At 40.0% G+C, this 10,736-nt stretch overlaps 1 protein-coding gene across 1 annotated transcript; it reads right to left on the bottom strand.

Moving 5' to 3' along the window:
- Positions 1–349: 349 nt before the first annotated feature.
- LOC310860368 (fetuin-B) lies at positions 350–9,500 on the bottom strand. The gene is made up of 7 exons (XM_083767238.1): positions 9,158–9,500; positions 8,463–8,573; positions 8,203–8,290; positions 7,513–7,679; positions 2,574–2,681; positions 1,863–1,943; positions 350–1,286 (listed from the first exon to the last, which is right to left on the bottom strand). Exons 1-7 carry the CDS (start codon positions 9,377–9,379, stop codon positions 771–773), a joined length of 1,293 nt encoding a protein of 430 aa, XP_083623364.1. The 5' UTR covers positions 9,380–9,500; the 3' UTR covers positions 350–770.
- Positions 9,501–10,736: the final 1,236 nt, after the last annotated feature.

Below are 10,736 nucleotides of genomic sequence, written 5' to 3'. Positions count from 1 at the left end.
TACAGTTTATACGTGTGGTGGGGGGCTCAGAGTGCGTCCACTAAGGAAAGTAGGCTTTCTAATGACACAACTCGCCTTTGTTTTGGTGAGTAGCAAAAGCGTTCTTTTTATTTATGCTAAAGAGGAGAGGCTGGTCTGCATTCATGCGAGCGACGGAAGTTGATAGTAACATAGCTCTAATGCAAAATTAGAGCTACGTATGGATCAGAGCTAGGCTACACCACTGGTGAGTTGCCTGTGTGAAAACATTTGAAAGGGGCAGCCGGCAGCTCATACAACAATGAGGCACATCATCACATATCTTCACAGTACATACAGTCACAATCCAGTAATGACATCAAGAGTTAAATTAATTTGTTCATCAATAAACACTTTTATTGAATAGTTAAGAAAACGTATGTAGATGTTTCACTAATAGTGTTTTATTTTGGTATTTTACGGTGGTATAACCCCGTTTTGATCAAAACATAATTGGTATCAAATGTGCTTAAAATATGTGCCAGATATGTAAAGCTCTGCACAAGTACTGAAACATTCCTTTTCAAATATATATTTTGCAATATCAGAATAAGAACCACAGTGATAGCTAGTAATATAATTATAATTGCCTATTGCTTTAGTATATATCAACAATTTTACATGAAGGCAAAGGTTATAGTTATTCAGTTGCACAAAGTATCTGCCTTAGAGGGAAAATCTAAGAAAAGAGCTTTAACTGCCCCCCTTTACCTTTCATATCTTTAACCAACTTTGCCAGCATGCAACACCAATTAGACTGTAGTATACCTGGAAGGACCAGGACAGGAACGGAAAGGGGATGAACCAATGGGGAAAACGGACATGAAGATGGGGGAATGAGGCGGCGCTGCTTCCAGCAAGGCCTGCCTTTTCTTGCGATACGTCTTCTTGTAGCGGAAGTTAAGGGGGGGACGCAGTGCCACGGGGCCCCCTATCTCCTCAGAGGATGAGACAAAAGGCAGAGATGGTGGCGGTTGTGGTTGTCGTTCGGTACTTAAGTCTGCGCTTTCATCTGACTCGCTAGACGAGGAGCTTAAAGGGTTAGAGGGCTTGGAATGAACTGGCGGTTCAAAGGGCACAGGGTCAAAAGGCACTGGGACAAAGGGTGCTGGGACCTCTGGAAGAACAGCAGGGGGCAGTGTGGGATCGGATGGAACAGGCTGGGCATCATTTCCCTGGTCAGGAATCAGAGATGGTTGGGTCGGGATCATGAGGTCAGGTTGAAGGTCATGGCCCTGAGGCTGCATTGGTCTGAGGATGTCAACGTTCTAACGAAGAAGGGGAGAGAAGCAAAAGCAAAGCGAGCCAAATCAGCCAATTATATAACAACGTTTATAATTCCAGTGGGATTAAACACAATGACAGGTACACTATGACATCACACCCCAACAGTATGGAGGATTAGATAAGAAAACATAATAACTTTTTGAGGGTGATTTACTTATTACTTAAAAATGGCAGCTGCTGTGTAACCACAGCTGGTCAATGTTCTCTCTGCTGTGCTTTCACGGCCACTTGCTGTAGTTGAGACCTATGTTTCTCATTGGCTGTACTGACACTCTATCGTCCTGATTGGCTGCCTCGTCTCTAGGCAACCACACACTTTTTGCCTCTAGCCGACCTCTCAGCCATAAGGCTGCTGGTAATGAATTGATGTCATCAATTCTTGTTTTTTTATAATTGTTTTTATTTTTCAGAGTTATCATCAGATTCAGCATTGTACATAATGTAATGTGGTTGAGGCTTTACATGGCTACTCTAATTACTACTATTAATAAGAAACAAGAAAAAATGTATACGAAGCAGATTGTTGTGGAACAAAGACTGACAACCATTGCTTGTACCTGTACTTTGTACATCTCACAGGACACCTGAACATCAGGATGGATGTCCCCACGCATGGAGCCTGCACAGAAACCCGCAGTCTGAAAAGAGAGGGTTGAAAAGGAAACCACCTATGTCAAGAAATAGCAGGTACAAAATGCTTTTTATTCAGCACACTTGCAGCAGGGGACAGCAGTGGCAATTTTTGATTGATTAATTGATTACTTAACCATGCATTTTCCATGCATTTCTCCAATAGACGTTTCAGAAAGTATTTATTTAAAGTGCTGTAAGCCTCGTACAAAGCCAACTCGGATGATGACAAACTGACAACTCATGACAATAAACCACATTTTTTGAGCCGAACAAATAATTAGAAAGAAGAAAAACAACAAAAAGTGTTGTACCCTGCCCTTTTTTTCTTCTTTCTAATTATTTGTTCAGCCCAATTTAATTTATTTATTGTCATGAGTTGTCACCATCCAAGTTGGGTTTACAGTTCTTTAAATAAATACTTTCTGAAATGACAAAAATGAATGGGAAATTCTATTCCGAGCCGCTCGTCGGGGGCGGGACTGTGACGCTCTATACTGTATAAACGTTGTATTATGATTAAAATCGTAGTGTTTTGCCCTCTATTTGAGGGTCCACTTGTAATATCGTGATGGCCCATCAGTGGGCCCTGGACCACAGGTTGAGAGCCACCGCTCTACTGTATGCTGTAGGCCTACCTCTGTGTCAGATTCAAGTGAGATACGTTGACATGTGCCTGAATTCGTCAGTCCTTCTGGGCACTCCTGGACTGTGTACTCTACAAAGCTGGCCTTCACTGGTATAACCTGAAACACACACACAACACACACACACACACACACACACACACACACACACACACACACACATGCACAGTTGCACACACACACGACAATGTGCTTTTCTGTTAATGTAGTTTCCGATTTTGAATCCCAAATTCAGAAACAACCAACGTTAACTTCACCCATATGGAAAAAAAATAACTAAATTTGTATATGTTTTACATGAAACTTGTAGTTAATATATATGACAGTCAAAGCAGATATAAGATCCATAGTATTTTTTTGTAAAGTGAAACTTATATAATTTTGTCATTTATAGGAACTATATATAACAGTCAAAGCACATATAAGAGCCATAGTACGTTTTTGTAAAGTGAAACCTATATAATTTTGTAACTTATAAGAACTATATGTGACGGTAAATCCACATACAATATTCTTAGTAAATTAGTATAAATTGAAATATATATGAACTTATAAATAATTACTGCAGTAAATCCACATACAAAATCCTTAGTAATTGTGTGTTGTCAAACTTGTAGAGTTGGGCAAACATCAGTGAAACCAAAATCTGATAGGATATTGTATAGAAACCTTACAATGAAATAACATGGTGACAAAATAATGAGTTGTATTCCCTTTTACATTTTATGACTCCTACATTATTTAAGATCCCCCCACCCAAAAGTTTGTGGGTTCGATCCTGGGCACTGGCAACTCAGCGTATGAGTAGCACGGCTTGGGTGCGGCAAGTGATGCGGGAAGAATTTGGAGCTGATGGTATAGTAGGTGTGGTGCTCCATCTCAGCAACTATCTCCCAGGGGTCTATAGCGCGTAATGTTTTTTATACCTATCATACACTTCACATATAAAAACTTATATATAGTCATAGATAAAACATATGTTTTTTTATAACTATAAGGTATAATGTATTGGCTGACATATAACAATGTTATAAAAATCATATAAAAGAAGCATACTTTTCTTGTAAATTAAATGGTTACAAACCATAAAATACATATATTTATATACATTACATATACATTTTATATATGGAAAGGATATATCTCATATAATTTAAAACTACAAACATTGTATGGAACATGTAAGGAAAATACAGTTTGCCATGTACTTACCTCATAGATCACATACATGTTGTTTACTTGATTCATACATAATTCACTTTATTGTCTTATATGAGGATTGTATGAAATGGGCCACTTTCAAGAGTTCACATATAAAATCTAGTATGTACTTTACATGTCATACATGTAAATTACATACATAAACTAGACAAAGTGCCAATCGGCACAGGTCTCCACCAGGGCAGGTCAGGTTGTGGCCTCATGGTGGCGCTATAACAGGCTGTTGAGGAAGATTTGGGCCGGAGGTTCGTGTTGGAGGGATGCAGGTACAATGTTTTTCCATGTGTGCATCAAGGTTATAATAGTTTTGGTTTTTTCATTATAGTTTAGTTTTAGTTAGTTTTGACATATTTTTTTCTAATTCAGTTAGTTTTAGTTAGTTTTTAGAGCGGGTTTGCTAGTTTTAGTTTAGTTTTTATTTTGTGAAAATGCTTAGTTTTAGTTTAGTTTTAGTTTAGTTTTAGTTTAGTTTTAGTTTTTTCGTACTTTGGTTTATTTGTAACGAAGTATAGGATTAAAAAAGATCAGAGCAAGTATTGTGTAATAAAAACTCAACAAAAGATACCATTTAAAAGTATATATATTCAGTCTCTGTTGGACAATCAACCATGACATACTTCGCATATTTTCCCATCCTCATCCACAAGGCACTTGCTTGCATCTCCCACACAGTCATATTCGAAGAAATCCCATATTGGGCTGTGGTGGCCACCTGCAAGACCTCAGAAAGGAGGACACTTTTGCGGGGCTCTCTCCCCAGCCCCCCCCCCCCCCCCCCCCCAAACAGACACACACAGTGTTTAGAAAAGCGCTATAAAATTCCAGATATTATTATTATTACTATACTATTGCACGCACCTGATTTTCACCACCATCATCTCCAGCAGTATGTCCACAGAGAACATATATTTGCTAATTCAATTAACCTTTTTAAATGATGGGGTACCACAAAGGTCATTCCTTTTATAATCAATTTATTTTATTTCATGTTTAGATATGTTTTATGTTGAATCTCTTTCTTGTGGGGTTTTTTATACAGTCTTATGGTCATCGGTGTGGGACATAGAATGAAGCCAGTAGCCTATGTTCACAGTGCTTTAGCCTCCCTTTCTTTATGATGTCGAGCCATATTGCTCATTAAATGTAGTTTTTCATTTTGCATTTTTGGTTTATTTATCCCTGCATTAACTATACTAAAGTGATTGTGAGAACACACATTCCACAAAAAACAAACAGACCATCCCACTGGCAGTGTTGACAGGTTTTGGAAGAGAAACAAGCAACCATGTCTATGAAAACAAGCCCAAAAGAAGCCTGACTAGGCTTAGTAGGCTATTTTATAAAACAAGGCCAAAGTCGCTTATAATTAAGCGGACATGGCAACGTCTCCTCTCTCTTTTTAAGACAGAGGGAGTGTGGCTGGCTCGCTGCGGAGCTGAGCAGCTCTGCGGAGATTTTAATACAGAGACAACGTAAATGACAGTTATGACACAAGCACTGTATATCACACAAAACCGGACAATTATGTGTCCGGCCAGAGGTTGAGTTGGGAGGAGGACAGGTGGTTCTAAAACCGGACTGTCCGGCGTGAAACCGGACGTCTTGCCACTCTTTCTGCCAACTTTTGCCATTTTTGCGAGATGCAAGCAGCAGCATTAAAACTTGAAGCGACCACGGGGCTGCACTGCAGAATGTAAACACGGGTCGTAAAGCGTTGTGACATGCTGCCTTACGGTGCTGAAAAGTGCCGTAAAAACGGCTCGGGAAATAAGGAAAAGAACCGAATTCATTTAAAAGGTTTATATTCTAAATGTCCGTAAGGCATATAAATATTGATAAAAAAACGATAACGAATGCCATTTTGTCTATCATTTCAGTTCGTTTTAGTTAGTTTTGTGAACACACAATACAGTTTTAGTTTAGTTATCGTTTTTTAATTTATTTTAGTTTCAGTTTAGTTTCAGTTAACTAAAATGTTTTTTTAATTCTAGTTTTCGTTTTTTCGTTAGTTATAGTTAACTATAATAACCTTGGTGTGCATACATAAGTTGTATACAGATCGATGCAGTTATAGCTAAAAACAGGAATTGGCCTGTTATAGCGCCACCGTGAGGCTGATTTTGAGGAAAAGATTGTGGCATGTCGTCCTCGGCCTAGTGAAAATGTGCGTGTATAATTTAACGGAAATTGCACACTGTGTTTGTGATTTGTGGCCTTTTTTCGAAATGGACGAATCGTGTGAGCTTTGGAAGCCAATCTTAGCCAATCAGGATGGAAGATGGGAAATGGTGGCGCTCCGTGTTGATCACATGACTATGGAGATAGTGTATACCGATTTGCGTGAAATTTGGATAAAATCTGAAGGAGTAATAATAGAAAATGTGTTTTACATATGTGGGCCTCCTGGTGGCGCTATAAAGAGCAGATGTGAAAAATTCCAGGCAAAGGTTTTTCCTTGGCCTCTAGGGAGTTGGCATACAAAGTTATCCACAGATCCGTGCAGTTAGAGGTAAAAACACTTTTCGGCCAGTTATAGCGCCACCTTGAGTCTGAGTTGAAATTGTTCATGTGGCATTTCGTCCTCGGCCTAGTGGGAATGTGGGTGCACAATTTCACGGAAATCACGCGATGTGTTCATGATTTGCAGCATTTTGTTTGAAACTGAGCACTCCTGTGAACTTTGGAAGCCAATCTTAACCAATCAGGATGGAGTGTGAGAAATCTGAAAGACCCGTTTCGTTGAATGGCTCTAGAGAGACTGTGTACCAATTTGCGTGATGTTTGGAGAAAATCTGTAGGTGTACTGTGCAAAAACTTGTTTTGCACAAAGCGGCCTCCTGGTGGCGCTATAACAGGCCGTTCTGGAAAGTTTGGGGCAGAGGTTCATCGTTGGCATCCAGGGAGTGTGTGTGCAAAATGTGGCATCGACCGGGTTAACGGTGGCCGAGATTAGCTGCTCACGGACACACGGACGGACGGACGGACGGACACACACACGGACGGACACACGGACGGACGGAGTGCAAAACATACTCTCCCCACATGCCTTCGGCCTGGTGGAGACAAAAATGTAAATACTTACTATTGGAGGCAACAGGACAACATATGTTTCTTCTACTTTTTTTTCCATATGGGCAGGACAGGTAGGTGTTCACCAATATACCTACCTGATTACTACTAGTAATAATATACTATGTCCCAGTATATGGGTTTGTAAATCAGCTGCTTTGGTGGTAAACAATAAAAGTACATGTAATATAATATATAATTATATAATCAGTATAATATCAGTACATGAGTGCAGTACATGGTTTCCAACTGGGGCCTTGGCCTGTGACCATACCTCACCAGATGTTTTGAGGGAGATAGACGAAGGAAAGAACATGGAAAGAACATTTTGGATAAACAGTACCAGGAGAATATTTGAAATCCGTCTTATGACGTTATTGTTTGGAACAGACTCCTAAATAAAGTTTAAAAGGGCCAGAATTTAAGATGTGCGTGTGGCTCCTACAATATTGAGTAGATACTCTGTCCCTATTGCTGCTCAAACCTGCTTGCTATATAGGTCTCATGCGTATTAATTACTATTTCTAAGTTTGATCAACGGGACTGGGTCATTTAATCTGGTAGATGCTGGAAGACCCCTGGGTCTTCCAGCATCTTCCCTCTACAGGTGCAAGACGGTATAAATGAGGTTTAATTGTACCTGTGATGCAGCTCTAGTGATTGTCTTCACCCCCAGTTCTGCCCCTAGTGTAGACTGTCTCTTATAGGAAAGCAGTGTGACTGCCGCAGCATTCACAGCGTCAGGGCTGTCCACAGGCAACAGGAGAGGACAGGTCGGACATGTCTGCTGTAACATCTCTGGGGGGTCTGCACCGGAGTCAGGGAGGTTATTCACAACAAATATAATATGATCACCTGCTGCAAAATATGATCATGTACCGTAATTTTTGATTATCCCAACTCTATTCATGTAATCTGATTATTAGTTCTCCAGTCCTCTTTCATCCAATATCCAGGTTGTTTAAAATGACAGGCAATACATTTAATAATATTATCATAATCTATGGCATGGGTGGGCAGAATTTACTTCCTCTTCCAGAGGGCCATACTGAAGTTTAATAAAGTGGGCAAATTGAGATGACCCAGCTAGGGCCCGAGTCTGGCAGGATTTGTAGGAAAAAAGCATCAACTTTGTCGACAATTGTACAATCTAGAAACCTCTTTCTTTCTTTCTTTCTTTCTTCCTTGATACATTTTACAACACTTGAGCACACATTTCAACATATAAGCTATATTTCCATAATAGTGATGATGCTATATTGTTTTGACATATGGTATGGGGCTTTGTATACAACTATTTGAATCTGTGTTCATGCTGATGTTACTGTACCTGGGACCAGAGTGCAGTCATAGCTGTACAGGTAAGAGTAGCCCTCTGCTGTATGGAGAATGGTTGTGTTACAATTTCCAGAGATTTGCTGCAAGCAATAGGACCATTAGTGAAGTGAAGAGGAGACATAAAACAATATACTGTATGAAGCATGTCTGTTTTTGAAACGCACAGGAAATGTGGTCTTTTAGGTCAGGACACTGAGTTGTTTAAACAGGCAGTATGGTGTTAAACAACAACAATCTAATTGTATATCCTACCGTTTCCATGAAAGCTCTGATGTCACAGCGTTTCCATGGTTTAGGGTTGGCGACATGACACTTTGTCTCCAACACGTCTAGGTCCAAGTAATACACGTTCCCAGCTGGACCCTGACGTGCGCACACACACACACACACACACACACACATACACACACACACACACACACGCACGCACACACACACACACACACACACACACACACACACACACACACACACACACACACACACAGTATAATGATTCCAATAGAGAGCGAAAGGTACTGTATAGTGATGGCAGGCAAAATACCTTGCTAATTTGACTATTAAAAAGTTAAAACGCCAGCTTTCTATTCCGCCTGACAGTACTGTCCAGGCAGCAGTCATTATGTTTAAATAGTGTTTGTCCCAGTCGTGAGAGACACTGAACTGAGGTGACCTGGCCAGTGGCAGACATCCCAAGAGACATTTGAAAGAGGATGCAGAGACACATTTCTTAAATCGTATTAATAAATGTCTTTAAGTGTGTTTGTTTGTTGTTAGTTGTATAGACACTTTCTATTGAACAGTAGCTACATTTCTATAAAGGTATCCCTTTGGTTTACTGGTATATGAGGAAAGAAAACAAATGAATCTTTTCTTGAATACGAACAAGTCACTGAATCCAACTTGGAAGATCATCAGCACTTTGTAACATTGCATACGGTACTAACCTGTGCATGCAGATGAACATTAGCAATACGGTTGAGGGCAAACTTGTAGCCGTCTGTCCGATCCTCATTGATGTACGTGACAGCCAGACGAGAGAGTTTCTCCACAGCTTTGTCATTACAAGGAATAGGAGCTAGTTCAATGGGAGCCAGTCCCACACCTTCACCATAAACGCACAGCTGCTGAAGGAATAACAGGGGTAATATCCAGGTTGATTTCTCCATGTTGGTTGTGGTTCACAGTAGAAGAAAAGCAGCTGGAGTTTGTTCTGTTCTGTTTGCATTTAGTCCCCGGGGAGTGTACTTTTGGAATCAAAACAGAAAAGGTTTTGAACAGAAGCCAAGGACAAAGTTTACGATGGTAGCAGCCAGCTTGTGAATAAATTGTGAATGAATGTTGAAATATATATACATAAATCATTGGCTGAGACATCGTTTTCAAACGGACGCACATTATGTATAGTGTAACAAAAGGGTCCAATACATGCAGCCCATTTTTGTTATGTTGTGTTATTTCTATTTTGGGTAATCCCATTCTGTCTTTGAAGTCTACTTCACAGAGTGAATAAAGAAGGCGCTGGAGCAATTTGGATGATTGGAGCCTTTTTATTTTAATAGCAGGGTGCAGAGCACAGTAATCTGACATTGAAATGTTGCCTTTTTCTCCTGTGCTCGGTACCCTGCTATTAAAATAAAAAAGGCTCCAATCACCCAAACTGCTCCAGCACCTTCTTGTCTGGCTTTTGTGACGTCACATGTCTATGGACTTTTTCAGATAGGATAGGAGATATATGTCTGGCTGTCCGCCCCTGAGACGCATCGGTCTATAGTATACTAGCACACCTTTCTACTAGTCCATACTGAAGTTATGCTAGATAGTCAAACTGTTGTATGACTGGGCATTCCACATTTTGGTGGCATAGCAGTAGAACATTTGCTTGAATATTTGAGCCTAATCTGGGTTAAGTAGTAGAAGAAGTAGTTTGTAGTTTGTAGTTTGTCTTTGTGGTGACGGTGTACTAGTGTATCTTGTAGATCAGGCCCATTGCAATTTGCTGTACTCTGTCCTCTACCCTGATCCATCCTACCCGAGCAAAATTAGCAGGAGTTAAATGAGTTGTACTGTAGGTGTAACCTGATTTTGTTTTGGATGGCTGAAGCCTTGTTTTTAAGGCCTTTGTGGTGCTATGCTATGGTACCATGAGGTGCATTGATTGATTGATTGATTGATTGATGGAAGTATTTATTAACAGTTTGTAGAATTACAGTACATTTCAAGCACAACTCAATACAAAAACTGTTAGCTGAGTGGACGACACCATAACGCATTACACTTGTTTACAATAGGGTCCACCATTTTCAATTAATCAGATTTAGAGACGTACAAATATACACTTCTATATAACCAAAAACAGGAAATCGTCATAAAAGGAGGTAAACTGGGAAAAACAGTGATCTCCTTGCTGAGATTACTATTTGATCCAAAGAGAATGGATTCAGTTTTTCCCAGGTGTAAAGATATTAAGATAGTTTGTTATCAGCGAGCCAGGTGCAGATGCTCAGGTGCTCAGAGCTGAGGGCC

Source organism: Protomyctophum parallelum, assembly GCF_964188405.1.
Source record: "Protomyctophum parallelum genome assembly, chromosome: 6".
Taxonomy (NCBI): domain Eukaryota; kingdom Metazoa; phylum Chordata; class Actinopteri; order Myctophiformes; family Myctophidae; genus Protomyctophum; species Protomyctophum parallelum.
The sequence above is the reverse complement of the archived record's forward strand: the minus strand, read 5'-3'. Positions and strand labels throughout refer to the sequence as shown.

Excerpts from the sequence above, each read along its gene's own strand:
- LOC310860368 (XM_083767238.1), bottom strand. The coding sequence starts at position 9,379 with ATGGAGAAATCAACCTGGATATTACCCCTGTTATTCCTTCAGCAGCTG. Across the intron at positions 8,574-9,157 it reads ATGTTCATCTGCATGCACAG|GGTCCAGCTGGGAACGTGTA; the intron begins GTTAGTACCGTA and ends TGCGCACGTCAG. Across the intron at positions 7,680-8,202 it reads TGACTGCACTCTGGTCCCAG|ACCCCCCAGAGATGTTACAG; the intron begins GTACAGTAACAT and ends ACTCCGGTGCAG.